At 41.1% G+C, this 19,421-nt stretch overlaps 1 protein-coding gene across 3 annotated transcripts in view; it reads left to right on the forward strand.

The window, feature by feature from the left end:
• COL4A6 (collagen type IV alpha 6 chain) overlaps positions 1 to 19,421 on the forward strand; it is a 171,968-nt gene that overhangs the window by 95,406 nt on the left and 57,141 nt on the right. For all 3 annotated transcript variants that reach the window (XM_039348728.1, XM_039348729.1, XM_039348730.1), the window contains exons 4-9: positions 292 to 426; positions 1,663 to 1,707; positions 14,525 to 14,641; positions 15,668 to 15,736; positions 16,702 to 16,737; positions 18,329 to 18,391. In XM_039348728.1, the coding sequence (XP_039204662.1) occupies positions 292 to 426; positions 1,663 to 1,707; positions 14,525 to 14,641; positions 15,668 to 15,736; positions 16,702 to 16,737; positions 18,329 to 18,391 (465 nt within the window). The remainder of the gene's footprint in view (positions 1 to 291; positions 427 to 1,662; positions 1,708 to 14,524; positions 14,642 to 15,667; positions 15,737 to 16,701; positions 16,738 to 18,328; positions 18,392 to 19,421) is intronic.

Consider the following 19,421-nt stretch of genomic DNA (forward strand, 5'->3'; position numbering starts at 1 on the left):
CAAGACCATCTTCCTTACACTCTTTACATCTTGAGAAATTCTGAGAAATCAGCTTCCTAATTTCTCCGCTCACAGATTTGGTAGATGTTCTTCAAAGGCATTTAATGGCTCTATGTTGGGTGTAGGTCTGACCATATTAAGGCCACCTTCTTCACTCTTCTTCTTAAGGTAGAACGTGGACCTGCAGTTGAGGACTTTGTTCTCGGTAATTTGCTGATATTTACCTTAAGAGGAGGGTCTGCAAAAATATTATTGAGAAACCAAATAAAACATGATTTCCTTCTTCTGTAGGGTCAACCAGGACTAATCGGGAACCAAGGACCAATGGGCATTGAAGGCTTTACTGGACCAGAGGGAGTGAGAGGACTGAAAGGAGAGAAGGGTATAACAGGTCCTACAGGTGCAGCTGGAATGAAGGGAGACAAGGTAAGTTCATTCATGCTTTTAGGGTTCTTGTACATCTTCGAAGACAACCCTGTTCTTTCTGCTGTAGGGGCAATTCTACATTTTGCTGTGTCATTTGGGCATAATCAGGGCAATGAAATGACTGAAAGTTAACCAATTATCTTCTATCTGTCTGTTTGCCTGTCTGTCCATCTGTCTATCTATCTATCTATCTATCCATCCATCCATCCATCTATCATTCATCCATCTATCCATTCATCTATGATATCATCTATGATGTCTATGATATCATCCATGTCTCTGTCTCTCTCTCTCTCATCTGTCTATCTATCTATCTATCTATCTATCTATCTATCTATCTATCTATCTATCTATCATCCATCATCTATAATAGCATCTAGCTGTCACCCACCTATCATCTGTCTCTCTCTCTCTCTCTCTCTCTGTCTCTTTCTCATGTATGTATGTATATATGTATGTATGTATGTATCTGTCTGTCTATCTGTCTATCTATCGATGTCATCTATATCATCTATCTCATCTGTCTATCAGCTTTATCTATCATCCCTATCTATCTATCTATCTATCTATCTATCTATCTATCTATCTATCTATCTATCTATCCATCCAGCCATCCAGCCATCCACACACTATTTTAGTGTGTATTTCACTAAACGTTATTTCTTAGAGCTACACAAAACATTGAAGAGTGCAACTTCCACAGTGTCCATCATAACCTGCCAGTCAAAGTATCAAGGTGCTATGATCTCTTAGGGGCTCAGCATAGTTGTACCTAGGACCTACCAGCATTATGTGTACAAGTGTGAACTTTTACCACAATTGGAAAGCTACTTTAGTTGATAATGTGACTCAGAAGGAAAGGAAGACTGTTCTCTGTGTTTGTTTAACCAGAATCTCTTTATCTATTAATAGGACTTAGTTGAAGCACCGATCTCACTGTAGCTTACAGTACTGTTGGATTATGAACTGTTCTGAAAGGTTCACAGACTTTCTTACAATTGCATTTGACATATCTGTAGCCCACCCTCCATCCAGAGACTGTCAGAAAGCATCTGCATAAAGAGTTAGTCGTGACTGAGAACCAAAATGCAACTACAACAATGCAAAAAGATTGTCTATAGCAAGTCCATCCTCGATTGTATATCCATTGTTCTAGGCTAACATGCCTCATGAACTGGACTTAGAACTGTAAAGAACATACAGACACTTAACTGTATTCCTTTTTTATCTTCTTAGGGCCCAATGGGTGTTCCTGGATTCCCTGGAATTTATGGCGTTCCGGTAAGTCTCTCTGGATTCCCTAGGACTTAAGCATATCTCTTAGTGTGGCTTTTGGCCACCGACTTTAAGTATGATTCTGGGTTTGAATTCAAATGCATGTTTTTGTGGTCCTTGATTGAGGTTGTTGATGGGTAGTCCAACAAAAATTCCAGGGTGAAGGTGATTGTATGTAGTTGGTAGGGCAGGTCTTCTGTTCTAAGAGGATATTCCTTTCCTACTGATTGAAGGACTATTACCCGGTCAGTAATGCAGGTAAGTCTGGACCATAGAATGAACATTGAGACTCCAAGAGACAGTGGGCTCCAATAACCACAAAATAGCAGGTGATTGAGGCTGTAGCGAACACAGCCACATCAACATTAGGATCCATTGTTTCTTCTTCTGTGGTCAAGGAGGAATTGGTTAAGCATACACATACTTGCAAATGCTCAATTTGTTGCTTTATCCTTAAAAAAAAAAAGATGAGCGCTTGGAAGAGTTTGAAAAAAGGTATTCAAATGCCTGGATGTCCTTATGCCTACAAAGATCAGAGTCACGCAAGCCATAGATCTCCCTTTGGCGCATCATGGGAGCAAGAGATGGACTTTGAAGAAGCAGGATAGGAAGAATATTACCTCCTTTGATCTTTGGTGTTGGAGAAGATTCCTAACAAAGTCATGGACAGCCAAGAAAACAAGCCAGGGGACATCAAACAAAGCAACCCAATTGAGGCATAAATGAGCAGGCTCAAATGATCCAACTTTGGATGCATTATGTGAAGACATAGCTCTCTTGAAAAGACTGTAATGCTAGGAAAAGTGGAAGAAAAGAAGTGGATAACCAGCAGCCAGGCGGCTATCTAAAGGACCAGGTTAGGCATAAGTTGGAATGGAGAAAATATGTCTATGTGGTCAATAGGAGATCACAGCCACTTGATGACACATAGTCAGTCACTCAGATTGAATGGCAAACTTCAAAGGGATCTGAAAGACTCTTCAGTCCAGTGGAAGCATCTCCAAGAGAAGGACAGATGGGAGATCTGGTCACTTGGCATATTGCCCTTTCCAGCCAGTCTTTTCCCCTTAGTGGGAGGGAACAAGACCATTGGAGAAAATAGCGATTTTTCGTCTGTTCATTGATACATTTGCGTCTTTCCTAGCTATCTTACTACATGGAGTTCTCTGGATAGTTTACTAATGAACCAACATTTAAAAAAAATTAAAGACAAAATGGAAGACAAATTCCTAAAAATAAGCACCAACATCCATAAATCAACAAAAATTTCCATCAGTCTATCCTCATTTTTTTTGGCCTTATTTTTGTTCCACGAAGTATTTATGTCATGCTTCGGTACTATAATTATGCATAAAGACTCTTAAATTCATTTTATTTTACCATATGCAACATGTGACCTTAATTAGTGGGACAGACAGTGGAAATTAGTAATTCATTTTCTCCCCATGACAATTTAGTTGTGTGTTTCTTTAATAATCACTCCTAACCACAGCAGAAAATTGAAAGATTTCAGGACATACCCTGTTTTCCTTCCTTCCTTCCTTCCTTCCTTCCTTCCTTCCTTCCTTCCTTCCTTCCTTCCTTCCTTCCTTCCTTCTTTTCCCTTCTTCCTTCCTTCACCCTTTTCCTTCTCCCTTCCTCCCTCTTTTCCCATTCTTCCTTCCTTCACCCTTTTCTTCCTCCTTCCTTTCCCATTCTTCCTTCCTTGTTTCCTTCCTTGTTTCCTTCCTCCTTTCCCATTCTTCCTTCCTTCCCCCTTTTCTTCCTACCTCCTTTCCCGTTCTTCTTTCCTTCCTTCCTCCCTCCCTCCCTCCTTTCCCATTCTTCCTTCCTTCCTTCCTTCACCCTTTTCTTCCTCCCTCCCTCACTCCTTTCCCATCCTTCCTTCCTTCCTTCCTTCCTTCCTTCCTTCCTTCCTTCCTTACTTACTTACTTACTTACTTACTTACTTACTTACTTACTTCTTTGTTAGCAGTAACAATAGATCTAATAAACAACCTCTAAAGCCAGCTACATAAAATTCAGCAAAGAAACAAATTGAACATGCAGGTTTAATTTAGTTTAATTCAATCAGGTTGATCAGAGAATTGGACGCTTTCAAAGCACATCCTGGCTGCCCTGTCTGTTTTCATTCTTTCTTTCTCCCCTTCCTTTTCTTTTCATTCATTTTCATCTCCCCACTCCCACCCTTATTGCTTTGTGTCAAAACAACAATTAAAGATAAAAAACTGTGGTTTTAAATGCAGGAACAGAATGAGTTCAATGTGCAGTTTTGAAACCCCAGAGAACCCCAGATTTAACTAAGGGTTCTGTGTAAGGCCTTGGCTGGGTATAGGTGGTCCTCGGCATAGGACCACAATTGAGCCCAAAATTTCTGTTGGTAAGCGAGACATTTGTTAAATGAGTTTTGCCCCATTTTTATGACCTTTCTGTTGTTAAGTTAGTAACACAGTTATTAAATGAATCTGGCTTCCCATTGACTTTACTTGTCAGAAGTTTGCAAAAAGGGATCACGTGATCCTGGGACACAGCGACTGTAGTAAAGAGGCTACAGGAATGGTAACCAGGTGGAAACTGCTTCTGGATTTCTGTGCTTGGGGTGGAAAAAAATGAAAGTTTGATTTGGGGTTTTACCAATTAATAGATTTGTTGTTTTAGAAATGACTAGCAACATGCTATTATTATGTAAAAGTAAAAATGTTGAGCTTTGATCTTAGTATCTTATTCTACTGCACCAAAGAGAGTTGGAAGTCAACGCCTTTTCTTTCTTTATTCCCCTTGCCTACACTTTTCCCTTCCTTTTCCCTTCCTATTTTCTTTTGCAGTTTTGTATTGTATATTATAAACTAATAAAAAAATTGAAAAGGGAAAAGAGATGATGTGAGATGCCCCAAGCAGTGAATCGATAGATAGATAGATAGATAGATAGATAGATAGATAGATAGATAGATAGATAGATAGATAGATAGATAGATAGACAGACAGACAGACAGACAGACAGATAGATAGATAGATAGATAGGTGAGTGGGTAGATAGATAGACAGACAGATAGAGATGGATAGATGGATAGATGGATGGATAGATAGATAGATAGATAGATAGATAGATAGATAGATAGATAGATAGATAGGTGTGGGTGGGTAGACAGACAGACAGACAGACAGACAGACAGATAGATAGATAGATAGATAGATAGAGATGGATGGATGGATAGATAGGTGGATAGGTAGATAGGTAGGTAGATAGATAGATAGATAGATAGATAGATAGATAGATAAATATATAGATAGATAGATAGATAAGCTTTATTGTCATTTTTACTGTGGGCACAACAGCACACATTAAAAATGAAATTTAGTTGCTTGCTCTCAAAGTGTACACATAACACACATTTAAACATGCTATATACAACATATGTATAAACCTACACCCTTACATATAAATATTAATAACTGTCCATCTTGAATACATAGTGGAAGGAGGAAGCTTTAGAGTTTACAAGGTTAATTCTGTATGGAACAAAACTGTGGCTGAATCTGGATGTTCTGCTTCGGATCCCAATGATCACAGTGGGAAGGTGGGCATGGAAGGAAGAGCCCCACAAGTTCAGGATGGCTATATATAAGTGGGCGGGAGGGAAGGAGGTCACCATAGGTCCTGTCAAAGAAACTGCCCCCAGATGGACTTCATTTCTTGTGTTGCTACAGCTGTTAGGAAAACCTTGTCTCTGTCAGCCATCACTGCCTGCATTTGTGGCTTGTTAACCACCAATGTCCCAGAGAAAGGGCCTGAAGGAACTTCCCTTCCCCACCTGCCTGGCACATTCCCATTTTTTTTTCCTCCCTGGCCCTCACCCCACATCCTAATGTAGATGTTTAGCTTTTCCCATGGAAGGAAGTTGAGAAGTTTGGAAGTTGAGATGCATCAGCCCCAGCCTTTCAGCTGAAAATACAAGGCTGGCTGAATGGAAACATTTCAGGGAGCGATAGCATATGGACTGGCTTCTATCAGCTTGTGTGTGTGTGTGTGTGTGTGTACATGGTTCACAAAGCAAACCAAACAAAACCACAGGCTGTTTGAAAAGAAGGATCTGGCATGACTTCAAGAGGCCCCTTTAATGTTCCTAATACGCAAATCTCTGCCTTCCGATTAGGCTGATTTCTCTCTTCCTTAAGCACTGGGTCTGCCCTGTTTGGGTCTACTTAGAAATAAGTCTTCTTCACCGGAAAGGGACTTAAACTTAGTTAAGGCAGTGAGAACAATTAACCAGTGGAACGGCTTGACTTCAGAAGTTGTAGGTGCTTCATCACCGGAGTTTTTAAGAAAAGGTTGGATAGCCATCTGTCTGAAATGGTATAGGGCAGTGATGGCGAACCTTTTAGAGACCGAGTGCCCAAACTGCAACCCAAAACCCACTTATGCATCGTCGAGTGCCGGGTGGGTGTGGTCCATTGGGTGGGTGTGGCCCATTGGGTGGGCGTGGCCCATTGGCTGGGTGTGGCTGTGGTGGTAGCAGCAGACTGGGTGGGACTAAAAAGTTCAATCAATCAATTCCGACTTTGCGAGATCTTTTTTTTTCCCGTGAGAAGTTGAAATTGACTGATTGATTGAACCTTTTTTTTTTTTTGCACACGGCGGCGGAGGCCTAAAGCGAAAAGATTTTATAAAACCCAGCTGAAGGCCTAGGACTGGGGCGACAGCGCGCGTGCCCACAGAGAGGGCTGTGGGTGCCGCCTCTGGCACCCGTGCCGTAGGTTCGCCACCACTGATATAGGTTCTCCTGCTTGAGTGGGGGGCTGGACTAGAAGACCTCCCAGGTCCCTTTCACCTCTATTCTGATTGATTGATTGATTGATTGATTGATTGGTTTTTTAGTTGCAATGTGGAAGGGGTGGATAGTAATGGTTCCTCATCCCCATTCTAAACGTTTAAATATCCCCATTCTCAATCATCCAGGTCATGGTTTGTCCCAAAAGTACTTTTCAAGACGCCAATTGGGCTTGGTTTGTTTTTTCTTTGAAAACATTTCACTTCTCATCCCAGAAGCTTCTTCAGTTCTGCAGAACTGAAGAAGCTTCTGGGATGAGAAGTGAAACGTTTTCAAAGAAAAAAAACAAGAAAGTTCAGTGGCCTTTAGAAAAGCATCTTTGGGTTCTCCATTCTAATTTGCAGCCCTGAAGTTTCTTGGGCCTCCTCCATAAATCCTCCACCACCTAATGTTATGTTAACCGAATGTAAATTAAATTTAGTCCTGGCCTCAGATCTTCTTGGAGAGGATTCAGCACAATACTTAAAGGGCAAATCAGGTCTTTGCCTGGAAAAAAAAGTGACATGTCATAAGGGATTAAAATATTTTCTCTAACAGAAGACATTAAAAGCCTTGGTGGATTATACTTTGGAGAAATTAAAAAAAAAAAATCACACCAAGAAGTCACATAAGGGAAATATATAAACCTAGTGATCATTTTAGAAATAAAATACTATATTTTTTTCTCCTACTACCGTTGTGCTAGAACTTTAGACACTTGGCTACAATCATTGTTGGTGTCATTATTGATAATAGTCTAGTGGGCATTTAATTGTCGAACTATTTTAATTGCCAAACTAATTTAATTGTTAAACTCTCCAAGGTAACCCAGGTCATTGGACTTCTTTTTTGGAATTTTAATTCTTCTGTTTTTATTTTATTTTATTTTTGAGATAAACTCTAATAACAGAGTCTTGAAAGCCTGTGTTTTTCCCTACTGTCTCTCTTATACAGTAGTGAATTAGGGCATAACCAATCTGATCTTCTTTCTCACCCTTTGCTTAATGCATGTTTTATAATTCTCATGGGGTATTTACTCCAAGGTCATCTCTTTCTCTCTCTCTCTCTGTAACCTGAAGAGAGAATAATGAGGATTGTAGCCCAACACTGCCTCAGAAAGTTAATGTAGGATTATCAGTGAGAATTGCCTTCTTAGATGGTGCAATCTGTAGTTGAAGATACCGCACTACTGGCTTATGTGGTGTCCATAGTGAAATTAATAATAATAATAGAGTTGGAAGGGACAGTGGAGGTCTTCTAGTCCAACCCCTGCTCAGGCAGGAAACCCTATACCATTTCAGACAAATGGTTGTCCAGTCTCTTCTTAAAAACTTCCAGTGTTGGAGCATTCACAACTTCTGGAGGCACGTTGTTCCACTGATTAATTGTTCTAACTGTCGTGAAATTTCTCCTTAGTTCTAGGTTGCTTCTCTCGTTGATTAGTTTCCATCCATTGCTTCTTGTCCTGCCTGCAGGTGCTTTGGAGAATAGATTGACTCCCTCTTCTTTGTGGCAACTCCTGAGATATTGAAACCCTGTTATCGTGTCCTCTCTAATCCTTCTCTTCATTAAACTAGACATACCCAATTCCAGCAACCATTCTTTATATGTTTTAACCTCCAGTCCCCTAATCATCTTTGTTGCTCTTCTCTGCACTCTTTCTAGAGTCTCAACATCTTTTTTTACATCGTGGTGACCAAAACTGGATGCAGTATTCCAAGTGTGGCCTTACCAAGGCGTTATAAATTCCTGGAGGCTTTGTAGCTAAGTAGTAACATCCTGTTCAGTGCTGGTCAGTGGCAAGGAAATAAAAGTAGGACATAGTAGCTGATACATCTGGTTAGCCCGCTGTGTGAAACAGGAAGCTTCCACTGAGTGAGTCTTGCATTTGAAGATCTTGATTTTGTTTGACAACATGGAGCCTGCAAGAAAGCACTTCTCTTTCCAGATGTGATATGAGGATATCTCGATGTTCTCTTCCCAGCAGAGTGCAATGTATCACTTAATTCAGGCATTCAAAGCTTGTAAAAGAAAAACAACATTCCCATTAGAAAACTGGGAATATATTCCGGACACAAAGCAGTTGTTTACAAAGATCAGTTATTTTTAAGGTCATTGCCAGATCAATTGAGGAGGAATGGTTGGGAGAAGTTTGGGCAGATGCCCTTCGTTGGTAGCTCAGATGAACTTGAAAGTTCTTGGCTCTCCATGAAGAAAACCTTAGGCCAGTGATGGCGAACCTTTTAGAGACCAAGTGCCCCAAAACTGGCCCCGCTCCACTCTGCCCCCCCATCCCCTGCCCTGCCTGCCTGCAGGGCCACTCAATCGCCTCCAGGGCCCACCGCAGATCACCCAGCAGCGCCATGGCGGCCACGTCCTCTGCCCGCGCCCCGCAGCATCAACTGTGCACGATGGGGCGTGAGGGCAGAGTCTTGTCTACGCTGCCTGGCTGCCATGTCCTTGCCTGCGCTGCTCCGCATTGGCCACGCTCAGGGGCGACTCTTCTTCAGGGGGGCTGCTGGTGAGGAGGGGGTCATGGGGTGAGGTGAGGGTGGGGCAACGGCATGTGTGCCCACAGAGAGGGCTCCGAGTGCCGCCTCTGGCACCCATGCCATGGGTTCACCACCACTGCCTTAGGCTATTTTGCGTTCACCACCTTCGTAAGAGGTGATAAACTAAACATTTGTATTTAGTTCTTTAGCAAATATATACATGGCTGCCTAATTCGTACATAGGTGATTCTAGGCAACTTACAACATAAAAAAAAAACCACCACATAAAAACAGCAGCAATATCCCAATCAGTTCAGCCACTTGATTTGCTTCTCCTCCATTTGGGGTCCCTGGATCCCCCCCCCCAGACTAAACCTCATCTTCAGGGCTTTTTGGAAAAGCAACAAGGTGGGGGCCAGTCATACCTCTGAGGGAATTATATTCCATAGGAAGGGGCCCACCATCAAGAAGTTTCTTTTTCTTGGCCCCACCAGGTGTACATCTCTAGTACCTGGGACCTGCAACACCCCCTGGGTAGATGTAACAGGGGAGAGCAGTTCTTCAGATAATCAATAAAATGGAAGACTGGATCCCTGTCATACTGACCTTCAGAGAGAGAAGCATAGCCCTGCTTTTTTTCTTCATTCACGAAATAAACATTAATGAGGCGTGGATGGATCATCATCATCATGTGAATAGCATTGACTTTTCATTTTAAAAGGAAATTTGAGTTGACTTTTGACAGTGCGATCCCAGTACATCATTCAAGAGTCAGGCGGGGCCGTTAGCCTGGAAAATTGTGCTCTTCAGCCATATTGAATGAAGGGAGATGTCCCAAAGATGCTTTTTCAAAAGGCAGCTGGACTTTGTTTTTTCCTTGAAGACCAATTCGCTTCTCATCCAAGAAGCTTCTTCAGTCCTGACTGAACGATGGAGGATGGAAGGATTTATACTCCACCATTCAGTCAGAACTGAAGAAGCTTCTTGGATGAGAAGCGAAACGTCTTCAAGGGAAAACAAGAAAGTCCAGTTGCCTTTTTGAAAAAACACCTTTGGGACAACCTGGATGACTGAGAATCTCCATATACAAGGAAGAGAGATGTACCATCACCTTAGAAGTAGCGCTGATCTTTATACTCTGAAACTCTGAGCAACAAACTCGGAGTATAAGAAAGTGGCTCCTGGATGTTTACAGGGATGTGAAAGAAGAAGATCATTTCATCCATAAATCCTCTGTAGTCTTATCTAATTATCTGCTTAGGTTTGGGACTGCTGGATTCCCTTTACAAACTTATTTCTACCGGATTAGCTGGTTCCCCAGGAGATAACTTCAACCTTCTGGCTATAAAACTAAATACATAAATAAATGAATGAAGGACAGCAGATGTTAGCTTTGAGTTGTCGTGGGTCACCGGCTTGTGTTTTATTACAAGATGCTTTGTTGACATAAGATACTTTACCACCAAGCCCCAAACAAGGAATTAATGCAGAGATTTGTACAGTAATATATTTACATTTTTTTCCTTTATAGGATTAAGTCTTCAGGCAGGGTGCATGAAGCCTACTCAGTTCAAGGGACACACTTAACTTCTACTTGCATGGCAAGGATCACATTCTACAAGGGGAGGGGGAACAGCTGGTTTCCCACCAGATAAAAGTTTTAAAGACCTTAATGAGTGATTCTTGGTGTTCTCTGAGTTTGCTCTCTCCCCCTCTCTCTCACTTACCTAGCTCTGAGAGCACCAAGAATCCATTTCAACCCTGGGCTACAAATATTCTCTTTATTGGTACATTAATGAGTGTTTTGTTGCTGCAAACCTTTCTGCCTGCCTATTTCCTTCCTTCCTTCCTTCCTTCCTTCCTTCCTTCCTTCCTTCCTTCCTTCCTTCCTTCCTTCCTTCCTTCCTTCCCCTACATCATCATCATCCTTTCTACCTTCTGGGAGGAGGCTTCATGATATCCATAGCAGAGCATCCAGATTCAGCCATAGTTTCATTCCATACATCAACCTTGTGAACTCTCAAGCTTCCTCCTTCCGTTATATATTCAAGATGGACAGTATTTAATATTTATTTGTTACGTATATGTGGGTCTATAAATATGTTGTATATAGTATGTTTAGGTGTGAGTCTATAAATATGGGTGTAGGTCTATAAATATGTTGTATATAATATAGGTGTGAATCATGTATGTGTTTCACTTTGAGAGCGGGCGACTAAATTTCATTTTTCGATATGTGCCGTTGTGCCCACAGTAAAAAAAATGACAAGGTTATCTCTTCTCTTCTCTTCTCTTCATCTTATCTTATCTTTTGGGCGGTGCTCTTTGAATTGTTGCACATTAATTGTCTAGTCAAAGAAATTCCTTTCAGGCTTGTTTTTAAAAATGATAACAACCATATTTGAAAAGTGGTGGGCACATTTGGAAGTGCTTAATTCACGCCAGGCGCTATTTTCCATGGTGAGTGTGACTGACACTTGGTAGCTGAGCAGCTTCCATTTTATTATTTTATACTATTTATTTTTAATCAAAAAAAATCTTTTTTAAAAAAAATCAGAAATGTGTTGGTCCGTGATCACCACAATAAAATGATTTCAGTTCCAGGTCTGGCGTTAGGCCATTGCAATTAAATACATAATTTGTGCTGATGACATTCATCCCCTGGAGTTTCATACCAAGATTCTTACCTAAACAGATAGATCTACCACTTAAGCTTCTTACGTGAAAAAGCTGTTTGGGTAAAATGTTCTTCACTTGCTTTATGATGATGATGACATTTCAAAGAATAAAGAACAGTCGAAGTGCCCTAAATATTTGGATAGGTTTGTTGGCATTTAATAGAGAAAGAATACATTTGGAGTTACTGCAAACCTGGGGGTTGACTGAGCTCATACATCAACCTTAAGCTACTTAGCAACATAATAAATCCTTCCAGTTTCTATAACTGAGCAAATGTATAAATCGTGCAAGGTGAGAATTCTCGAATAGTCATCCCAAAGGTGCTTTTTTAAAAGGCAACTGGACTCTCTTGGTTTTTTGTCCTTGAAAATGTTTCGCTTCTCATCCGAGAAGCTTCTTCAGTTCTGGTGAGTCCTTGGAGGAGAACCGAAATGTTTTCAAGGGAAAAACCAAGAAAGTTCATTTGCCTTTTGAAAAAGCACCTTTGGGACAACTATGATCGGAACGATTGAGAATCTCCATAAACGTTCTCGGATAGTCCCGTATCTGCTGAGTCTCATTTATCCTGTTCTCAGTGGAATTCCTCTCTTGTGTATGTTTTCAGCTGATAAATTCTAAATGTTTTTGAAAACATCTTCACGTCCATCCAGCGGAACCCCTCAGCGCCAATGGGAGACCTCCCTGTTCACTCAACCTTCTTCTCAACTTCTATGAGGAAGATGTGTGTGTGTGTGTGTCGATTAAGATGTTTAATATGTAAATAAATAATTAAAATATATTTGTGCCAGTGTGCCACATTATTTGGCAAATGATGCATTGGAAATATCAGCGCATAGCTGGAAGAGAGGCAAGTGATTAGCTAACACTCCCACATTTGATAGAACCCATTTACATGCCGGAAGATAATTCTTCTGGGTCTCCCAAGACATACCGAAGTGTGATTTATGTTAAAAGTCCATTACTGAAGCCCTTTGGCTTCCATGCCACTTGACAATCAAAATAATTCTGCCTGGTGTCACCTGTCCTTCGGTATACTTTCTTTTTCTTCCCTCATCCCCTAAACATTTATGAGCATAGAATCACTTTCAGGGATTTACATTCATCTCATGAAATAGGCTTCATCCACAAATATTTGGGTAATCTAGTTTAATGAAAAGAAGGAATAGGGGTGATATGTTAGCCATGTTCCAGTATCTCAAGGGCTGCCACAAAGAAGAGGGAGTCAAGCTATTTTCCAAAGGCAGGACAAAGAGCAATGGATGGAAACTAACCAAAGAGAGAAGCAACCTAGAACTAAGGAGAAACTTCCTGACAGAACAATTAACCAGTGGAACGATTTGCCTCCAGAAGCTGTGAATGCTCCAACAATGGAAGTTTTTAAGAAGAGTTTGGACAGCCATTTGTCTGAAATGGTGTAGGGTTTCCTGCCTGAGCAGGGGGGGTTAGACTAGAAGATCTCCAAGGTCCCTTCCCACTCTGTTATTCTATTATTTCCTGACACACAAATTCCTTGTCTGTCCAATCACACTTGACCAATAAAGAATTCTATTCTATTTGGATGCACTGAAGAGGATTAAAGTTGCCACAAAGCTCTGTGTTTTTGTGTGATGGCAAAAGACTAAGCCGCCTCTTGGAAAAATGCTATCAAAATCTCCAATCCCTGCAGAACGTAGCTTAAACATTAGCCATATTTTTCACACACACACCCTTCCTTCCTCATTTTGTTTTATAGTCCGAATTCAAAGCTGCAATGTAAGCCTCCTCTCTGTGCAGCTATTTCTGCTGCCATCTGCTGTTTTGTTCTTCAGCAAGTGGCCAAAACTGCACAGAGATGTAAGAACAGCCAGTCTTGTTCTGTCCATGTACACAGATTGTCAGGACAACCCTTTATTAGGAACACATTATCAGGAATGTAATTTTGTGAACTTTTTAGTGGGATCACACCAGAGCCTCAAAACTGATTAAGCATCTCAATAATCCAACATGTAGGGTTATCAGGTTCAGACATGCAAATATAAACAAATGTACTTTGCGTGAACTATTTACATGGCTATGCATTCTTTAGAAAATGAGGAATTATTTTTATTTATTACTTTAGCCTTTTTTTTCTCAGGAAGATGATAACATTTGGAAGAATAAATAATGGTCAGGGTGCCCTAAATATTTGGATAAGGTTGTTGGCATTTAATGGGGGGGGGGGAAATGGGGCTATTGAAAGCTTGCGAGCTGACTGGGCTCATAAATAAACACAATAAACGCAATAAATCTTTGCAGCTTCTACAGCTGAGTAAATGTGTAAAGCAGTGGTTCTCAACCTGTGGGTCGGGACCCCATTTGGGGTCGAACAACCATTTCATGGGGGTCGCCAAACAACGCAGTCGCCATTTTTTTCCCCTTTTTCTTAGCTGTGCTACTCCCTTTTATTCTATTGGCTTTTGAAAGCCAATAGAATAGACTCTCTTGAATAGAGTCTAATTCTATTGGCTTTCAAAAGCCAATAGGAATTGTCCAGGCTGTCTCTGCCCTGCTGAGCCGCCAAAAGTCCCATTCTGCAAACGGTGCTGGACCAGTTGAGTAGTCCTCGACTTACGACCGGTTGAGTAGTCCTCGACTTACGACCAGTTGGTCATCACGGCATTAAAAAGGTTGAGAACCACTGGTGTAAAGCATTCGACACATGGGTATGGAGTAAATGTGTAAAAAACGTGTGTCTGGTGTTATCAAGCTCAGGTATGCAAATATAAATAAATGTCCTTCTAGGCAAGTCCATTTTTGTGCATTCTTTAAAAATTAAGACGTGATTAAGAAATATTAATTTTTGCTTCTTTTTTTCCCCTTGAACAGGGACATCCCGGTCAGCCAGGATCCAGAGGTCTTCCTGGTTTAGATGGCTGTAATGGTACCATTGGAAGTCCTGGTACCTCCGGGTCAGATGGATTGCCTGGTCTCCAAGGACCACCGGTATTTCTTGATATAGCTTTTGTCCTAGGTTGAGATAGCTGGTTGGGAAAGAGGTCTGGATATCTTATATCTATGTTTCTCAACCTTGGTGGCTTTAAGATCTCTAGACTTCAACTTAAACAGTTACTCCTAGGAATGATTCTTTATAAATGTTCCTAGAATAAAGTGATGAAAAGATTTGGGCGAATCTAATTCTTTCCCTTTTTTAGCAACCAAGCAAAAAGTCATAGACCGATATCACATTACATCACGTCAACTCTTTACTATCTTGAGAGGCAGATGGTTATCTAGAGATACTTCATAGATGCCACCCTCTTTGGGGAAGTCCCACCATGGTAGTGGGTAGATTTATACATTACAGCAAGCCAGAATCCAACTATAAATAACCAGCAGTATTCTAAGCCGTGATATATGGTTGGTAGACTACAATAGCTGGATTTAAACAACAATGGCTGGTTTTAAGTTTGCTTAAATAAAATGTAAACAAGCTATCCTAAATTCAAGGTGTGTTATGGCTTAAAATGTTATCTGAATCATATATTAGTGGCACTTATTCGGTAATGTGTGTAGCATAGTCTATCTTCAGAGAGCCAATACTACGATGGCCTTCCAAGAAACACATTCTCACATAAGAGATGACATATAAAGTCTTCAATGTATATCTGGTTGATTGGTTGGGCTGGATTGGGTTGAGTTGATTGATTATGTGGCATAAAGCTGATGTCATCTCATGGAAATCCACCTAGATCAGGGGTGTCAAACTGTCAGCCCACCGGCCGGTTTCATCATACTGAAGCCATGCCCACCCCATTGCCGGCAATGGCAAAACTGGCCCGATACATTGCACAATGTCATGGCTAGTTTGACACCCCTGGCCTAGATAGATTTTTACCTCCATGACAGTCTATTCCTAACTGGTCCTTCTGATCTTCCAAGAGTGCATTTATCATAATTTACTCTATCTTTTTACATTGATTTTTGCTAAAGGATATCTTTTACTCTTGTTATCTTAACTTTTCTATCCAGGGTCGTCCTGGTCCTAAAGGCCCAAAAGGTGAACCTTTTTATGCCCCGGGAATTTTTAAAGGAGTGAAGGTAAGAAATGTCCAGATAAGGGAACTGTAGCAGGAAGCATGTCTAAGCAATTAAAATTAAATTTTAAATTTTCTTTCGGGAGAATGAAGACAGCTTCGAAAAGATTGTGCCCACGTTTGAGGAATTGGCTTTAGAAATGTAAGACCTCCTTGCTGGTCATTGACCATAATGAAATAAATTTGATTATGAGATGTCAGATCAATCATGGAAGCGAAGAATTTTAAAAATGACGATTGATAAAAGGAGTCATTTTTTAAATTCAACACATGCATATACCCTTTGAATGCCAGCTGCTGGAGCTCAACGGTAGAAGAAAGCAACCAACTTCCTATCTTAAGTTGGAAGCTGCTCAGATATCTGTGGAAATCCTCAGTCATTCAGGTCTTGCTTCTCTCAAAGCTGCTGTCTTTCAAAAGGCTGGTGAACTTTCTTGTTTTGCTTGAAGAGGTCAGATGTCAAAACTGAAGAATCTTTTTGGATGAGAACCAAAATCTCTTCAAGCAAAACAAAAATGCCCAATCGCCTTTCGAACGAAAGTATCTCTGGGACAATCTGCCCAGATGTTTTTAGCCACTGTTGGCACCCAAAATGTGCCTGATCTAGCTTGATTTTTTTTAAATCATCTTAATTCATTTTCAATCAAACGTTTGGGGGTTTTTGGCCAACATTTTGACTATCCCATTAAATCCACACTCAAGACATTCTAGTAATAACTACAAAGATTGCATTTAAATTTTTGATGGGGAAGCTATCTGTCTCCCACAATTTTTTTTTTAAAAAAAAACACTTCTCTGTGTCCCTCTTATCTATCCTTAAGGGTGACAAAAAAGTAACTTGTGTAATGTGCATGTTGTGATCCCTACTTTTTTTTTTTTAACAAGGAACATTTTTCTATACTAGCATTTCCCTGCCAATCTGATTTATGTTTCATCTCAGTGCTTGCTGTGTTTTTATGTTATTATTAGGGAGAAAGTGGTCTTCCTGGACTGGATGGTGCTATTGTAAGTTCACTTCCCTTGTAATTTCTGTTTTCCTTGCTTGTGTGTTGCATTATTTTTGGCAAAACTCAATTAGTAAAGAGAACGGACGTTTCAACTTTGCTTCCAGCATCAAGGTATTGAACTAGCCTTAGAAAAACCTTCGTCCCAAATCTGCCCTCAGCCGTGGAAGCTCATTAGGTGACTCAGCTTGTCACAACCACAACTCACATTATAGATTTCTTATGAGGAGGGAAATAGACTTGATTTCCTGAGGTAGGGGGAAATAACCAAATGAGTTAAACACGGATTGTTTTATTTGTCTTAACTGCTGTTTAATCTTTACAAAACTCACAGAACCCACTGAACTGTTTGCAGAGAGGAAATACTACAATTAGGAATACAGTCCAACATTCCCCTGCAGAGTTCCACACTGTGTGTGGTAGAAAGACAAACAATAGCTTTCTTGTTAGAAGAGGGAGATTCAACAAACACAGGTGTCTAGTGCAAGGCACAAGGCTGTCATGTGTGCCATATCACTATGGCATAAAAGATGCTGTCTGAGGTACCACTTGCCCTCACCACAGGTAGCACGAGAGCCGTGTGTTTACGGCTAGCATTTTTCCTATTGTGGATTTTCCATGAATTTCTGATTTAAGTCTGCTGCATCCTTTTGGGGGGGAGTGGTTCCCAGAAATAGCTAGTTAAAAAGAGAGGAGGGGGATGGATAGAATGGAAAGACATTAGATAGATAGATAGATAGATAGATAGATAGATAGATAGATAGATAGATAGATAGATAGATAGATAGACAGACCGATGATAGATAGATAGATAGATAGATAGACAAACAGAATTGAGATAGATAGATAGATAGATAGATAGACAGACAGACAGATGATAGATAGATAGATAAACAGAATTGAGATAGATAGAGAGATAGAGAGATGATGGATAAGTTAGAGAGAGAGATAGGATGGATGAGAGAGAGAGAGAGAGAGAGAGAGAGAGAGAGAGAGAGAGAGAGGGGGGATGGATAAGATAGATGATAGATAGATAGACAGATCTATCAGCTTCTAGCTGTCCAACTGCCCTCCATGACAAAGACCCTCCAGCCCCTCAGCCTCTTATACATTCCTTATATAGGACAGGGTTTAGCTGAAAGAAAAGCTAATGGGATGGGAAAGAAGGATACAAGGGAGAATCAAGAGGGAAGAAAAGGGGGAACCCCCCCCCACACACACAAATCAGCTTCTTACATCCAGAGCAAACCTTTTTCTTGTCTGGCTTTTGGCCTTTGCAAATAAACAGAAATGCTGAAATGTATTTCTACTTTTCGCATAGTGTTTTCTATCCTACGGGGGAGTTTTACATCTTCCTCTTGGGATTCTGCACTCCAGGAGACCCCCTCTTACCGTGGAAGTAATCAAGCTAATAACCAGAACGATATCTGGTTTTGCATTCCACATGATTATCGCGTTTAGGACCCTGTGATGAGTTTGACTTACCAATCTGGCAGCAGGCAGATGCCTGAAGAGAATCGACTCATTTGGAGGTGAGCAGGACACGTGACCCACTGAAGCTGCTTTCTTGACTTTGTTGTCCTTCCTAACAGGGACCGAAAGGTTTTCCAGGTCGACCAGGCCCTGCTGGCCCCATCGGGCTACCTGGATTTCCGGTAAGTCCTCCTCTTTATTTTGTTATTAATGATACCCTGAATAATCCGCCATTGTAGCCAGTTGGGAATATAGGAAATAGCAAGTGATTGTTATCTACAGTATTTGTGGTCTGACAGATGTTGGCTTACTTTATTAGCTCTGTTGACCCTTCGAGTGAGTCCAGTCAAGAGGCAGAACTACGAACACTAACTGTCTTTATTGTAAAGGTTACCTGAATAGAATCTTACAAGGTTGAAAGGATTTCTCCCCTCCTCTCCTTTTTACTCTCCTGAAAACGAGGGAGGGTCTCTTCTGAAATGCTTCCCACGCCTCCCCTTTGTCTGTGGGCTGAGAAAGCATTTACAGGAAGTCCTCAACTTACGCGCATTCCTTTAGCGACCGTTCAGAGTTACGATGGCACTCAAAAAAATAACGTGACGATTGTTCACACTTACGACCATTGCAGCATCCCTCTGGTCACGTGGTCAAAATTCAGATGCTTGGCAACTGGTTCGTATTTATGACGGTTCCGGTGTCCCAGGGTGATGTGACCCGCTATTTGCGACCTTCTGACAAACGGTCAGTGGGGGAAGGCAGATTCACTTCACAGCGGTGTTGCTAACTTAACAATTTCAAGGATTTATTTAACAACTGGTGGCGCAGTGGTTAGCAGGCAGTACTGCGGGCTAATTCTGCTGACTGCCGACTGCCAGCAGTTTGATCCTGACCGGCTCAAGGTTGACTCAGCCTTCCATCCTTCCAAGGTTGGTAAAATGAGGACACAGATTGTTGGGGGCCATATGCTGACTCTGTAAAATGCTCAGAGAAGGCTGCAAAGCACTATGAAGCGGTATATAAGTCTAAGTGCTAAGTGCTATCACTGTCTGTGGCAAGAAAGGTTGTAAAATGGGGCAGAACTCACTTAACAGCTGTCATGCTTAGCAATGGAAATTTCAGTCGTAAATCAAGGACTACCTGTACGTACCTGTTGTCCAGTCTGCGGCTTTCTCTTCTTTCTCCCAAGGTCATTTCCACATACCATTACATCAT

This window comes from Crotalus tigris, unplaced genomic scaffold (assembly GCF_016545835.1).
Source record: "Crotalus tigris isolate CLP2741 ecotype Arizona unplaced genomic scaffold, ASM1654583v1 scf7180000018172.2679963, whole genome shotgun sequence".
NCBI lineage: Eukaryota > Metazoa > Chordata > Lepidosauria > Squamata > Viperidae > Crotalus > Crotalus tigris.